We start from the raw sequence: 17290 nt of genomic DNA on the forward strand, positions 1-17290 counted from the left end.
TCCACTGAGCGCCTGGGTGAGATTGAAATCTACCTGGCCGTGCTTCCTCACGATCCAGACTTGCAGCTTCGGGATGAGGGAATATGTCCCCCTCTTTTCTCTCCCTTTCTCCCTTTCAGCCCCATTGGCCAAGTCCCTGAGTGGGACTTGCCCGGCGATGACCAACCGCTGGCCTTCCTCTGCACGTACTCCAAGTGCTCCTTGAAGGAGAGGCGAGTGGCCCTCTGCGAGCGTATCGTGGTGCCACCGACATGCACACTTGCTTTTTCTACAGCTTTCCGGCTCGATATGAGCACCGCCCCAGTCTTCTGCGCTGGCAGGTCCAATCCGGCGACCGTAAGGCACGACTCCACGGATCGGACGGCCGCGTTGGCGAGCTCCTCCACTGCGGCGAGGTGCTTGGGCACCACCACTATGGCGAGGTCGTCCGCAAACCCTACCATGCTGGTGTTGGCTGGCATCGGTAGTCTCAGGACTCTTCGTACATGGCGTACAGACTGGTCTCGTACGTCAGCACCCTGTCGCTGAAGTAGCTACGTGCTATCCTCTGCAGGTATCGAGGGATGTTGAAACGTCTGTGTCAATATTCGTGTGTGTGTAAAACCCACGCAAAAATCTTCATTTAACATTTGTACACACAGCGACACAAGAACAAAAGCTGTGTTGAAAAAAACTTTTTACGAGGCATTAAAAAGGGACATAAAAAAAGACAACCGCCCATGGGGGCAGAAGGCGTAGAAAACTGCATCCAAAATATACACAGAAACGCTGGTCCCGAAACTCGGCCTCCGGGAGTCAACATCTAAAATAAAACGACAAGGAACGTGTGAGACGCTTCTTACGCGTCACAACTTTTATATCCGGCACTCAGTACTACATCTGCACCTTAGCGGTGTTTTGTCAAATTTTACTTTTTTTCTTCATCTGTCATCTACATCTACCACACTTCTCACACCAACACGCTCCGTTAGCTCGCCGCCTCTCCCTAGACCCACACATTGCAGACTCGCGGGAATTTCTCTCAAATTAATTTCTCCATTGTGGCTGATCCAATCGGATCCCAATTTGGTGGTCTGATAGATATGGCCATTTCCTACGGAATGGCGTTGGGAGATTTGGGAGGTTTTCGCCCTTTTGCGGGGGCGGAAGGGGGCGGAGCTCATTTTTTAAATACACTTGTAACAGTGTGAGCCTACAGAAGTCCGGATGGAAAATTTGGTGGCTCTAGCTTTTATGGTCTCTGAGATCCAGGCGCTCAACAAGACGGACGGACCGACAGACATGGCTCAATCGACTCGGCTATTGATGCTGATCAAGAATATATATACTTTATGGGGTCGGAAACACAAATACAAATGCACAAATACAATATAACCTATTTACTCTTCGAGTATAGGGTATAATAAAATGCTCGAAAATGAGCCGCAAACAAAGGGGTGAAAAGGAGCAAAGTTCAGAGGCATATGTATACAATCAGCAATATATATGTACATATGTGCATACATATGTATGTATGTATGTACGTACGTAGACATGTAAGTGTGTATGTGCCTACCGATTGCCTTTAAATCCATATGTATGTACATATGTACATATAAGCTATAAATTAACATAAAATCCTGCCTGTTAATATAAACCAAAAACAGTCACAATTATTATGAAGTGAATGCGCTTTTGGTTGGTTTTAAATCTCATCCGATTGACAATCAAATCATTAGATATTTCCGATTCAATAGTTTGCGTATTAACGAATAACGGTATTTAATAGGTGAGGTTGAGATGAGGTAATACCCTGAGGTTTAAAAGGTTTCAAAATTGGTATTCCATTGATTTATCCATTGACACTTGAAACAAAAACCAGTTCAGGTGTGCCATCGGCCGCATTTATGCATAATTTCTTTTGCAAGTATATATTTAGTTGCTTAGATTAAGACACAAAAACATAAATACAACAAAAACAAAAGCGGAATGTTTACTTATCTATCTATCTATCTATCTATATAACTATTATAAATGTACCCAAAATTTGAATGAAAAAGTCTCTGGTGAACACTGGAGCCCGCATTGGTAATTGTAATTACAAATATTTCAAATATTTTGTGTGTGTACCCCCCATTGGAAACGTATCTATTCATATGTTTTAAATGTGTGCGATTCGGAACAAAAATTGTGTATAAAGAAAAAGTCTCTTGTGTTCTATGGAGCCCCATTGGCCAATCCAAAAATGAGTTCTCTATGGCTATTCATTTTGTTTTGCTTTCGTTTGAATCGGTTTCAGCAACTAACATATAAGCCTGCTAACTTGGTCTTGTGCAAGTATATTTAGTTCTTTAGACTAGTGCGAATATCTACATATACATTGGATAAATATTAACTGTATTTAATGTGCTCAAATTTGTAACGGAAAACAAAACAAAAATCTGTGGTGAAAATTCTGGAAATTCTACCAATCAATTGGTATTGGTTTTTCGGTTTTGATTTTGTTATGTTGCGAGAATGTTTTGGAATCAGTTTCATCTTTGAAATTCGTTTCAAATATGCCTTCGAATTCGTGTGCAATGCGCTCTGTGTTCACGGAGATGGCGGAGATAGCACTCATTGGATAACGAGCTTATTGTTTTTCCGCAATTACCCCGCCACTATGCTTACTTCTCTGTGGCTCCTGCTTCTGCTGTGGTCGTTGATGGTGTTGCAACGCCCCGGATGATGCGACATTTAACCCCCATTAATTTTGGTCTGAATGGCGGCGTTGGCGTCGGTGGCGGCAGCAGGAGGAGCACCAATTGTAACAACAAAACAAGATTGCGACGATTCACAGACTGCATCGAACTATTACCCATCGGCGCAACTCTTAGCTGTAGAAATCCATCAGCGTGCAAACCATCAGCGGCATCCATGGCGGCAGGAGCAGGAGGTGGAGGTGCAGGAGGAGGAGGCCACGGTGGAGAACGTGACCGTGGAGGAGTATGTGGAAGAGGACAAAGACGAAGACGTTCATGTGGAGGTGGACGTGGAGGAGATGAAGAAGATAACGGAGAATACGAAACACCAACAACATCGAGACCTGGCTCAGTGGCAGGACAACAACAGCTTGAACCATTAAAGCTGGGCGCACCACTGTGGACCATCGCACAGATTGAGGGCGCCGCAGCGATGGACAGTCTCTATCGCTCCACAAGCTTTCACAGTGCGGAATGTCTGCTGGACATGGATACGGGGGAGGAGATGGACATAGAAACGTATCGGCAGCAGCAGCAGCAGAAGGAGGTGGATGAACTGCAGAGGGCAAGGGATCTGGGACAGGAGTACAGGTAGTTTGGTCCAATTAAATACGAAAAACAAAAAGAATCAAACACAAACAAACACACAGAGACAATGCAGTGACAGCTGCAAATGTTGCTTAGGCCTTCTGCTGGAGTGTTCCGACTACTCATCAACACTGAACCCCAACGAAGCCTGTGGATTGCATACCCTTACCTTAGTTTTCGATTATCTGAACTGCAATTTCGAATGCGTGTTGGCTGTCATTGACCTCGTGGCTCGTTTCTATGATGAAATAGTTTCATTTATCTTAATATTTATCTAAATATCTTAGAACCACGAAGACTTTCCAGAGTTTTATCATCGGCTTATCATAAGTTTAGGCACCAAATAAAGGATTGCTGCTGCTGCTGATGGTACTGATCAAGAACATACCGACACGTACACTGATTTACATAAATAAGTGCCAAAAGCATACATTAATATACATATACAAATACTCATTCGCTGCTCTGTAAGATTATATTTAATAGTAACAATTATGCCCACTAAGAGTCACAAAGTACACCATTTCGATTGATTAATTTGGAGTGTTTTATACATCGCTATTACGTACATATACATATATATCCATATATAACCATATACCTATACACATTATGTATTAGCCCACTTAAATCTTCCTCTACTCTATCTACATCGCTGGAGAGTAGCTTGTCCAGCTGAAGGGCCACTCGGAAAAATCCGCTCACATAAATCAAAAGGCGCACAGCCAGCCCGAGGCGTGTGCCAGAGGGGTGTTTGGTCTCATTAGCTTGCCACTTGTTGCAGAAAGAAAAAACAACAATACGCACTTAATATCAATAAGACAATGTGTCAAGCTAAAAGTCAAAGTTTACATGGCATCTGCCTCATGGGGAGAGTGGGATACGGGATACAACTTTAGCACGCGATTTACCTTCTGGATCATCGTCTGCCCACACACACAAATTTAGGCAGTCACGCCGAACGTTCCATTTGTGCGGAGACTCTGTCAAATGAGAAAATGAGTGGATTAGGTAAACACAAGTGGTGACACACTAAGACACTAGCCGGAGACCCGACCCACTCCGGCCCGCCCTGAACCGCCTCTCTCCTGCGTGTGGAGTGGTTTCTCAGCCAAGTTGCAACTCTATTCGTTGGAAAACTAAGCTGTTATTATCTACTGTAAAGCGTTCAACTAGGCAATTTTCTGCGAGTGTGTGCGGGGTTCATTTGGTTGAATTTGAAATGTGAATACTGCGAATGCAAGTACCACAAATGTGCTGACTTTACATTGCTTGTGGCATTCCTCAGACAGACGGGCACGTTCATTAGTAGTTAATTAAAATTGTAACTTTGTTATGGCAAAGGCAGAAAGTCACCTGAATTTGGACTAACTGCCACTCGGACTTATCTACGGCTGCTACAGCAGGTGAAAGTGGAGGTATAGGTAATATCCTGCTTGTCAAGCTGTCAGTCCGTGCCTGCCTCCTTACTAAGTGGCAGCTCAAGTTGGATTCATTTAATCCAGTTCCCATTTAAATCATTTGACTTCAGCCAAGAGTGTGAACATTTTTGAAAGTTTAACGAGCAATAATCCAGTCGATAGGAAACATAAGCAGGATGGATACCTGCGGCTTGTCCAAATATTCTCATAATAGAGACTCACAAGACTGAGACTGAGTACTCGTATTTGGCATACAGCTGGTTGTACCACAGCTATTTGATGGTTTGGTTTTCTGCCCATTAATCACTGGGCCAATGACATCGAAATTAATTAATTGAGACGGAGTTGAGTAATTATTATGTATGTGGTAGACATACATATTTAAAGCACACAATCGAGTTGCCCCAATCTGATTGACAAGCGAATCAATCGAATTATTTAACTGCAGCTCCATCTCCTTGTCCATCTCCCTGTGCCATGTATCCCATGTTCATGTCCATCAAAGTAGACACACCACCGGACAGACCGGACCACCGCAATGCAATTAAATTGCAAAGAAAATTGTAGGTTGATATGGTGTGTGGCGCGGTCAGACGACTGTCGGCATTGGCCTCTCCGCTGGCAGGCAGACAATTACCTGAAGGACACAGCAGCCAGCAGGACATCAAAATGAGACTGTTCGACGCCCCCTCCCAACATCTATGGCCTTGGCTTTTGTTAAAATTGTTTTGATTTGATGTGCCCCCACATTAATTTCCGCATTATCCTTGATGCACACAACAGAAAGCAGCATCTGGACTGGACTGAACTGGCCACAGTCCTTGAGCTGTTAAATGGCTTACAATCACACCATGAACGCAGCAGGTAGGCAGCCAGATAGGCTGGCAGGACCACAGGTGGACATCATATGCCATTGCGGGGCTAAAAGGTTTTCCGCGTTTTTCCACGTTTTGCCATTTTGATTCGATCAAGTTCAGCCTCCAGCCTGTCTGGGTTAATCGATTGAAGTGACCTTGATCGGGCATCAGACACGGGCCACGAACACGGGCTTCATTCTTGACCCGGATGCATTGATGCCATTTCATTTCAATGCATTAACAACCCTACTGCCCCATACAAATGGTCGCCATCGGGGAGACCAATACGCCAATTATCATTTCTAAATGAAAGGCCAGCTCGGGTTAATTAATTACAATTAAGTCAATCCCCTGCTCCATGCCTTCCTCTAATCTCTGATCTGCCAATTATTAAGCCTGTTTGCCACTTCCGCCCCCAAGGTACAACAAAATTAAATTGACGTTTAAATCAGTTAGAGAAATACGATAACGAGTGGAAAGTTCTGCAATGGCAATGGTCCTGCTCCTTTGTGGCATTAATTAGTAGAAGTTTTTAAAGGCCTGACCTTAGGTAAGAGATTTCAAATTTGTTCATCTGAAAGGAAACAAATAAAAGCTTAAGAAGTTTGCCTGTGACAGCAGCGCCAATTCAAGCGAGGCAACACTTTGTGAACTGCCTTGCCCTTGTCGCTCTATGAGAGCGTTAAATAACACACAAAAAAAACAAAGTAATAAGTAGAAAGGGCAAAGTCGAGGCAAAAAACTCTTGCCTCAGCCTAGGCAAGTGCGAAAAAATAAGCAAATTTCCAGATATAATTCAAAGTTGCATTTACATCCATGCCAAGGTTTTGTCTGTGCGGAAAAGGTTTCTCATTTGTGCATATATTTTTGTTTCGTTACAAAGGAAATACAAAATAAACAGAAACAGAGGCAGGAACAGGTAGTCTACTTTCATATCAAATTTCAGTGTTTTAACAGGCCCCCAGGTACCCGTGATTAGTGTTTCCTTTCCTATATGAGAATGAGAACAAATAAACTGCGACCAAACAAAGGCCATAACCGAAAGTTCAATTTTTACCAGTGGCTAACCAGAGTAAATTAAGCTCGGAAATTTCAATTAAATTATTCGCTAAGAAATGAGCAAAAGCAAACAATTATCAATGCGGGTGCCAGTGAAGTACTTCTTGGTTATCTTAAGTTATCTCTTATAGATGTTGCTGTAGTCGCCACAAAAGTACACTCTTTCCTTTTGTGTTTGTCCGGCAGTCTCTGCACAAAAGTTTTCCTTAAAAAAAGAGGAGCAGCTGCACAGGCAAAAGTCGGAACTGGTAACTTGGATTGGTATTGGTAACTGTCCCACATAAATTTAAAGTCGTTTTGCAAAAGTTTCATAAATATTAAATATTAAATCTATAATGATAGAATAGGTCGGGCAGAAAAGAACGGGTAAAGGACAGTTAAGGACCCACAGCCAATTAATTATTTGCAATTGACAATTTTGCGGCGAGAGCGAGACAAATGGCAAACTGGGTGGTAAAAACTTTTCCATAAATTTACGGATTCGGAGTCCGTTTGGCCGTGTGGCTACATATGTTCGCTGCGGCATAACAAGATGTGTCCCGGATCTTTATACATACGAGTATCTACATCCATGGCATAATTTCTAAACACACGAGTCGCTTGCACCCTTTGCACGAAAGATTTTTAAAAAGAAAAAAGTAAGGCACAATCTGCGACAATCACTGAGGGGTTTGGGAAATAATTTCATTAAATTTTCCATGCTTCACACTTTGTTTTAACATTTAAATGAAAACTAATGCCATCCAAAGACTGAAAAGAAAGACGTTCCATGATGGAATCACATGGACAGACATCACATTCCCAGCTCACCATTCAGAACAGAATAATAATAATAATAATAATTATTTTCAATGATTATTGTGTAGAAATGCTTATGCTAATCAAAACTTAATCCATCAACTCAAATTACTCGTAGCACAGTCCTGTAGCACAGTTTCAGTTAGTTGCACGCGTGCAGGATCTGTGACAGCACAAACTCATCATTAAAGAAAGTCTTTAGGACTGAGTAACTTATCATTAAACAATGGCTGTCCAATAATAGTTCAATATTCATCTTATTTTAAACTAATTTTACCACACATTCTTTCTAGCTTTTTTCTATAATTGTAAACTTAGAGAACAGTTTCGCAATTTATTCCACATTCAATAGCAATTTCATTAGAAGAAACCAAATATTTTTTAGATTTTTGCACCGTGTTGCGAATTACTAGATATGTGTTATTTTTAGTTTGTTATCTTTAGATTATCCATAGAGAATTAGTAAACTTATAGTGCGAGTAAGTTCGGCACGCCCTTTGAGTCCAATGGACACCCTTTCGGCGCAGTGCCTGACTCTGTTAGGCATTCCCTTTTGGAGCAGGGAATATTTCCATTTCTATGTGTGTTCACATTTCTATTTGAACTGTGTTGAATTTTAATTTCTGCCGTTTTGATGGCAAATCAATGGCAAAATGAAACTAATTAAAACACTTAAGCCAAAGAGCTTGGAATCTAATTGGGTCCCCTCTGGCTACCTCCTGCATTTATCACGGACTCACACTGTCACGGTGTCCCCCCGCCACCACCCGGTATCTACTGTCGCTTTTGGCAGGCATTTTAATTGCATACTTCTTGGGGCTCGCTAGCATTTACGAGTAATTGCACAGACCGCAAGACTCGTAAGTGGCAAACGAAGGACGAACAAACGCATAAGTCCGTCTCCGGCTTTTGCCATGGCAATGGCCAAAAGGTGGGATAGGGCAGGCCACCACCTCGAAACGAGTATCCTTGACAACCAAAAAATTATGTATATGTTTCTGTTTTATTCTCGCACTAATAGGGCCACACTTTTGACTCCAAGTATGCAATTTTTTAAGTATGCTAAGTGTCCCCTAGTAAAATAAAAGTTCTCCAAAGGAAGTCCCCCCATTTTCCTTTAATATCATTTGGGAATGAATCAGGGACGACGACTCGCTGATAATCTCAAATATCTTTGCTGACAATTGACAGTTCATTGTCGGAAATCGTTCTTTGTCTCCCTGCCTGGCTGTCCCTGGCAGAAATCAATGAATGGCTGCACTGCAATGACATGTGTGCAAAAACCGCAGCAAACCGACCAACGCCATGCCGCATCACAACACAACACAGACCAAACCACACCACATGACACCACACCACAACCATTTGCAGAAGAGCCGCCCATAATTTGACACAAATTTACTGAATTTTAATATTTTTTGCCATAGGCCCTGCTGCCCTGCTAAATTCTGAGAAGTCATCTCAAATGTTTAGAAGGATTGGGCGGGGTCAGGTGGCGGGTGATAGGGCATGAGAGAATTTTGTGCTTCTCCCATGTGTGTGCCCCTAAAAGCGAGTAAATCGCCTGAGGAGCCAGCTGCGGATTTTAATTGCACATGTCAATAATGAATGTGGATTGAGTTGTGCAATTTCTCTCAAATGAGGCACTTAAAGTTTTAACAATTCAAAACTCAAATTCAAAGTGATTGTCATGGCAGCGTGTGCGAGCGTTCCCAGTGATTACAGCGGGAGGTACCCCAATTAAATCTTTTAGTTAATTCGAAATATCAAAGACCAAACTATTCTGCTGCAATCTAGTCTAAGAGCTCAACTAGAAGTGACACTCTGGGTGCTGCCATTTGATAACGATTTCCTCTTTGTTGCACCCATCTAATATGTGTCTGTGTTCTGTTTTTGACATTCCACACAGGTCGGCTACACGGGATGAGTTTGGAACGCAGCGCGTCTACAAGAAGACCTCACCGAATTGTGTGCTAACTCTGTATTTGCCGACGCGAGAGATGACGCTCACCGGGGACAAGGCGGCGGTGCTGCGTGGCATTCTCTATGTGGACCCGAAGGCCATCCAGGGATATCGTGTGTATGCCCAGCTAACGCTGACCTTTCGGTAAGGCTAAGGCCATGGGCACCCTTGGCAATGGACGGACGTACATTGAAGTAGAGACAGAGAACAGCAAACAGCAGCAACAGCAAAATACAGAGACAGAAAACAGAAAACAGAAAACAGCGATAATCGTGGAAGAGAAACGGACTGACGAATATTAATTTTGAAATTGAAATTGTAATTTGGCAGCCAGCTCGGCCCGCTGACCAAGGCAGCCAGAGGCAGGCGGGACTAACTGACTGGAGAAGTGTCGGACAGTTGACTACTGTGCCTGGTTGCCATGGTCTTAGTGGCAGAGTAATTGTTGGCTTTGCTGTTTCTGCTCCTGTTGCTGCTCTTGTTTCTGCTCTTGTTGCTGCTGCTGCTCCTGTTGCTGCTACTACTGCCAATGGGTCTAACTAAGTGTCCTTCTATCCTTCGTGGTTCCTGCAGCTATGGCCGCGAGGATGAGGAGGTTATGGGCCTGCGTTTCTGCAACGAGGCCATCATGTCGCTGCATCAGATTTGGCCACGCCTCCAGGAGCCAGCACCGGACTCGCTTAGCCCCTTGCAGGTAATCATCGTAATTGAAACAATGCTTCTCTCTGCCCATACCGCCTCCTCCTCTAGCCACAGCTACTGCCCGCTGCACTCTCCTCCTGTACATCAGGCATCTGGCGACGGACAAAAGCCGTTGCAAGTCCTTGCCCAGCTGTAGAGTGTAGTGCGGTAGATTAACGGGAAACTTTTTGCCGCGCGCCAACTTTGGCAGCAGGATTCTAAATTGCCGACGGCAATGTTTAATGGATGGATTGGATGCCAAGCCATGAAATGCCCCAAGGTCTTGCCACTCTCTGTTCAACTGCCTTTCGCCATCAATTCTCATTCTGACTCTGACGCCTCACTGCACAAGACCAATAAATAATTGGACAATTATTGGAGTGCCTGGCACCTTGCCACTCGATCGTCCAAGTGCAGATCGAAAAAGTATCGCTGGGACGTCAGAGCCAATGCTGAAATTCACCTGCTTAATGGACCAGCAGTACCAGCACTTCCCATTTCAGTCTTTATATGAAGCTTGCCTTAAAACTCCATTCCGGGGGACATTCTTAGCTGTCAGCTATGACCATTTTCCACTTAGAGTATTTGCAACTTCGACTTGTCTGGTGCTTGGTGCCACAGTTCTGGAGGCACTTGAATGTTGTACAATTTTATGACCGAGCCAACACGGTGGCCATACTCATTCGCCTCTTCACTCTCAGCGCTCAACCGCTGCCTGGGAACGTCAGGAGATCGAGTCAGACGAGTGCATCGCCTTGGATTAGGTCTGGGTCCAGGTCCGGTTCCATGCATATATTTATTATGCGATGGAGGGAACCCTATGGATGCACTTAAACCAATTGAAAATCAATTCCATTTAACTAAAAGCCAAACAAATGTTGGCCATTGCCTCTGCTCATATTCTTTTTATTTTACATTTTTTTCGGACTCAAATTCAGCTTTCGATTTTTTGTGTTTTTATTCATTTTGACATTCACATTTCTGACAGCCACCCCAGCCCGCTGCCCACATCCACAGCACACAGCCCACAAGGCGAACTAATTCGGTTAGCCAAATGGACACGGGCTGCTCGGACTGGAAACTAGACACATACAGACAGATACACACACATTCAAAAGCACGCATAATAAAATAAATTTGATTTTAATAACTTACCGAATAGCAAGACGACGATGGTGTCCCTCCCAAATATAGTCCTCAGCCAAAGAAAAGGAACGTTGCCAGGGGGCAGTAAACTTGTTGAGGGAGTAAAGGCCCAGCAGTCTGTGGGCATTGATAGATTGAGTGAAGTGTGCCAGTAAAAAAAGAGATTCCCAAATGATAGATTATCAAATTTGAAGGCAGATGGGGGAGGAGAATGTGACCCCAGAAACCAAGCAACTGGCCCAAGCAAGTACCTGGGAAGAGCAGAAGTAGACAGCGCAAGTGTAAGAGTTGGATCTGAAGATTGCCACACAGAGGGCTATCATGTTTGATAGTTCATGAACTTTATGATTTGATTTTGTTGTCTCCCTCGAGCCTTGGTAGAGAACTTTTACGAGTCTGTTGGTGGGGGGGGGGGGGGGGGTGACAATGCCAATTCGACTTTAAACGTCTTTGTGCCGTGGCTCTGTGGCAAACCTTGTGGCTGCCACTGCCTGTTGCCTTTGGCAACCGGGGATATACGTACACGCGCCAGCGATTAGTTGTGGTTATAATATGTACAATGTACATACATAAATACTTATGCACATACATGCATACATATATATGTATTCGTTTATGCACACGGGCACAAAAGAAATTAGGATTTATGTTCCGAATGAAACATTTTGCCATAATAAAAGATAAATGTATGTAGAGTATGTATGCACATATGTACATACATATACTACATATTTCCAAATTAAATGTATAATCAAATGCAAATGAAAGAATACACGAAATGCGGGCGTCAAGCAAATAATACACAGAAACAAACAAACAAAACTTGGACAAAGACAGTCACAGGAGACACAGCAAACAAGGTTATCATTTTTCGTTCATTCGCGTTCATTTTGTGTTGTTGTTTTAGGCATTTGTGATAAAAAGACTTTTGGTCGAAACGCATAATTAAAATGAGAAATAAACGAATATCTAAATACATTTATATATGTTCCAAGCACAGCCGGTTCCTCCACACAGCTCTCGATAAATACAATGAATTGTACACAAAGCCATTAATGAACACTCGTACATACAAATGTACAAATACACGAATTATGTGTGTGTGTGTGTGTGTGTGTATGTGTGTGTATGTACAAGATGCTTATCAAAGTAACTAACTGGGCAAACAATTATGCTGACTGCGGTATCGGTTTTCGCTCTGTTCTGCGCCATTGGAAACCAATCAAGATGCTTAATCTCATCTCAGCGCCATAATATTATTGGAACTCGCCCCGCTTAACTTTATACCATCTCTCTCTCAACAGGAGGCCCTTATGAAGCGTCTCGGAGGTGGCGCCCACGCCTTCACATTAGTGCTTAACGCTCACTCACCACCGAGCGTTCAGTTGGTTCCGGCCAAGCGCTATTATGGGGCTCCAATCGGCACCAGCTACGATGTGCGTTGCTTCATTGGTAAGTGATTCGCGGGCACAGCGGGAACCACGGGCAACCACGGGCAACCACGGACAATCAGCACAGGTGGGGTGGGGAAGAAGCGCTCAGGCGGAGGAAGGTGTAGAGACAGGAGCAACAACAACGACGGGAAAACAGAGACCACTTAAAAGCCTTCTTACGATTGGCGGGGACTAGATATTTGCACAGATATTTTTAAACAGACTAAAATAAAACCCAAATACATGAAACGGTTATTTAAATTTTTTTTTCTCTCTTTATATTTACAATCTGTTTGTTTAAACAATAAGTAAATTGTATAATTAATATTCAATTAACAGAAATAGCAGTTTTCCAATGAGCCCTGCTATTATATATAACATCTTTTCAGTTTGTTGGATTTATCTATCAGGGATACCGAGAATGTGGTATCTTTTCAATCTTCTTACTGTTAGGCTATTGTCTAATAGACTTAAGGCTAAATTATTTTGGTGGTTGTGGAGTCTGTCGATGTATTTCTTACTAGTTTTCTTTATTTTTTCTATAATTGTTGGAATATTCAGGTCTTTGTGGATGTTTGCATTAGATACGTAAAACGGAGCATTGACAACGTGTCGCAAAGTTTTTGATTGGATTAATTAAATGTAACTCATAATTCGATTGAAACAATCGAGAAAAAAAAACAATCAACACAATTATGAACTCTTTCAAAAAGAGAGAATGAATAATGTGGCCATGAATAAATAATGCAATGCCCAAACCGCATTTTGGCACTGATTAAATAAAATATGTATAATTAATTACTTCTAATTTAATTTGTTCTTTTAAAATAGCGTTAAATGTACGCAGAGTAGGATCGGGGCCTGGTCATGCAGAGTAGACCCAAATGATTCGACTAGTTGAAGGAGGGGAGGGGAGGGGACATTTTTGTATACTGACTGTTGACGGAAGAATATATTGCAATTATGTGGGGCTTCCGACTAGTTTCGATTGATGGGCATTTTTTTGGGGTTTTGGAGCTGGGACTGAAACTGGAACTGAGACAGCGACAGCGACAGCGACAGCGACTGGTGATGGGAAGACAAAGGACAGTGATATGGAGACATACACAGCGCCACAATTTGGACCGTCTACATTTGGATTGCAGCACTTATTTGCACTGTTGGAAATCCCCGTTTGTACTCACTTCAATCGACCCTCACTCATGTGCCATCACACAGCCAAGATCGTCAAAAATGCAGTGGGAGAGGTCCACCAATCTCGTCACCTCGTAAATGCGATGCCGCCAACCTAAACCTGAACTTGACTTGAACACTCGCCAAATGTATTATACATAAATATATCGCATATATCGGACCCTTGCTCGTACTCGTACTTGCTGGCACTCTGTCCCGATATTCGGGGTATTCGAGTGCATTAAATATTTCGTGATTGATTTTCGTGACGTTCTATTCATCTTGTTTTATTTTCTGTCTTCGTTTGCTGTTGGGGCTCTTTGTAGATCAACAACAAAAAATACAAATATTTATGTTAAATCAATATTAAATGCTCACCCAAGGAGAGGCTGCAATTCCGGCTTCAGCCTTCTGCTTCAGCTTCAGTTCCAACTCCGGCCTCGTCTTCGCATTCACATGGAGATTGCATTCCATTCCATTCCGTTCGTGTTTACTTTTTATATCCGGTACTCGAAGAGTAAAAAGGGTAAATTGTATTTGTGCGAATAACAGTTGTACATATGTAACGCACAGAAGGAAACGTTTCCTACCCCATAAAGGATATATATTCTTCATCAGCATCAATAACCGAGTCGATAGAGCCATGTCTGTCTGCCCGTCTGTCCGTCCGTCTGTCCGTTTTGTTTGTCGGCTAGTTCTGGAAATTAATTTCTTCATTGTGGCTATAATAATTTGGTGATCTGATAGACATGGTCATTCCCTACGGAATGGAGTTTTTAGTTTTCTTTTATCTTCAAAACTGTAGGTTTGGGAGGTTTCACCCTTTTACGGGGGCGGAAGGGGGCGGGGCTCATTTTTGAAATACACTGGTTTCAGTGTGAGCATATAGCAGTCTGGATGCAAAATTTGGTGGCTCTAGCCACTAACCAAATAGTATAATAGATTGCCAATTGCCCCGGGAAGTCCCAGGCTTCTGCCAACGTCGCAGCTACAAGTATTAGTGCGTGTAGAACACGTAACTAGAAGTCCCAGCTACATTTTGTATAAGTGCGTGTAGAGCACGCAGCCAGAAGTCCCAGCTACATTTGTATAAGTGCGTGTAGCCAATGATATTTTAGCGCTCCAAACCGGTTTTGTCTTGATTCACACAGACACTGCAAGTAATGTATGGGTTGGTGCGCTGACTTTCTGAAGTGCGATGGAACGAAAATTCGTTTTGATGATTTGATTTTGTTTTCGGGGCTTGGCGTATAAACCTGACCTACCGCAACATGTGCAGAATGAGGGGTGGGGGTTGGTGGCCGGACCTTTGGGGGGGTTGGAAAAAATAAATATACCAATAAAAGTTGTTATTGTAATTGTATGCTGTAATTGTTCTATATGCAGATTTTAACTGCTTTATTCAAAATTGTATGCATTTATTATGGAAACGCCTTCGCTTATCGACTTCGTTGCTGCCGTCTTATCAACATTGTTACCAAATCCATCTTTTACAGACAAATCTATATTTATCTATATTTGGTTAGTGCTCTAGCTCTTATAGTCTCTGAGAACTAGCCGACAAACAAGACGGACAGACGGACGGACGAACAGACGGACAGACAGACATGGCTATTGATGCTGATCAAGAATATATATACTTTATGGGGTCGGAAACGTTTCCTTCCGTGTGTTACATACATTCACTTTGTGCACAAATCCAATATAACCTACTTACTCTTCGAGTATAAAAAAAACAATATGGGACAGGTACTTTGACTGAGTACCGTGTATAAAAGTTGTGACGCGTTCGATGCGTCTCACACGTCCCTTGTCTTTATTTTACGCCATGTTGCCACAATATATTCTTTCCTTCGCTCAAGGGGATATCCTGCAATATCCTGGCCGCCAGGGCAAAGAATTTATTCCATCTGTGGACTCTCTGTGTGTGGTTTTGACTGTGGGTTAAAGCTGCTTAGCCCCGCCCAACATTCCAGCCTGCTTGCCCGCTGCTTCCGGGCGACCACTGATTCAATTGTGTCAACCTGCTTAACGGATAGCTCCAGCATACAGACTACAGGCAGGAACCCTTCATTGGGGTTGCCCAGGACAACTTCCACTTTCGTACAACCATACCGCGCATCCGAGAGCAAGTCCTGCCAATTCCAGAAGCTGTGCGCAATTTATTTAATAGATATCTTCCACGTTTCAATCGATTTCAAACAACTTTTGCTCTGTCAACATGATTGGCAGTCGAATTGGCAGTCAAAAAAGAACACACTCAAATCACCTGATTGCACTGTACTATTTGCTTTGTTTCGTTTCTTGAATTTGAACCAGCTCTTGATCGTTCCCCCTCTCCATCCAAACCGTATCCGCAACCTATAGATGTCTTTGTCTACGAAGAAATGATACGAATGGAGGCCGCCCCCAAGAAAAGGCAGAGTCGTTTCTCTCGCCTTTGCGAATGCTGTTTTGCCTGTATGTGCACAGCATCCGACGAAGGTAATTAATTACCTTCCGATGATCGTCAAGGGCGGATGTGGAGATCGGCACTGATCGGGCAACGTTTCGATCAGATCGGCTCCGATTGGTGTCATGATCGTGATTGTACCGTTTACGTTCCTTTCATTCCTTTTTGGTGTTGTTTTTTTTCCTTGCTCTCCCACTCTCTGTCATTCCCTCTCTATCTCTCTCTTTCTCTATCTGTATGTCTGTCTGTCTGTCTCTTGCATTAATGTCACAGTTTCACTTTTTGGGTGTACCCTTGCAGAGTCCCCTCCGTAACTAGATCATTTCATAAGTAAATTAATAAGTCCATCCGTCGTTGAGGCTCTATAGGTTTTAGCATCCGAGCTCGAGTTTATTCTGGCTCATGCTGGAATTTTACCAGTACTGGCATTACTCCTACTATTATTAGTACATTTTACCTGGTCTAAACGAAATTCCATTTGCAGTTCAATTGAAGCCCTGAGTACTCTGCAAGGGTATTTGGAAGCTTTGGCTATCAAGGCTAGCTTTGTTTTCCACTTCCCAGTGGACCAAAACTTCGTAAGCGATATTACAAACGATACAAAGCCAACGTTTTATTTATGACAGTGAAATTTAAATTTTGAGATCGTTTGCGCGATACAATTCAGCTAATTATTTCGCTAATACTCGTTTTTGAGCCCACGTTCAAGCATTAAGCGAGACTTCCGTAATCGCTCTCTGATATGTTTACGAACCTTTTGCGATAGTTGTGCTTTTCCATCGTCTTTTGGTCCACTGGGAATTGATCTGTGCATTGCAAATGCGTGAATTTGTGCGCGCTTGGATCTACTATTACTTGCATATTTAGTTTTTTCTTTTTACTAGATATGGACACTAGCTAACCTCCTCACGACACATACCTATATTTTTCTCTTGATCTAAATCTTTCCATGTTTATCTCCACCATTTCTGTCTGTCTGTTTGTGTGCCATTTCCATTT

The 17290-nt window shown here is 42.9% G+C and overlaps 1 protein-coding gene across 1 annotated transcript in view; it reads left to right on the forward strand.

The window, feature by feature from the left end:
- Nucleotides 1-17290, forward strand: part of LOC117590866 — a 62491-nt gene that overhangs the window by 35541 nt on the left and 9660 nt on the right. Inside the window, exons 3-5 of the mRNA XM_034283886.1 lie at nucleotides 9353-9550; nucleotides 9980-10100; nucleotides 12538-12685. Of these exons, the coding sequence (XP_034139777.1) occupies nucleotides 9353-9550; nucleotides 9980-10100; nucleotides 12538-12685 (467 nt within the window). The remainder of the gene's footprint in view (nucleotides 1-9352; nucleotides 9551-9979; nucleotides 10101-12537; nucleotides 12686-17290) is intronic.

This window comes from Drosophila guanche, unplaced genomic scaffold (genome assembly GCF_900245975.1).
Source record: "Drosophila guanche unplaced genomic scaffold, DGUA_6, whole genome shotgun sequence".
In the NCBI taxonomy this organism is placed as follows: Eukaryota; Metazoa; Arthropoda; class Insecta; order Diptera; family Drosophilidae; genus Drosophila; species Drosophila guanche.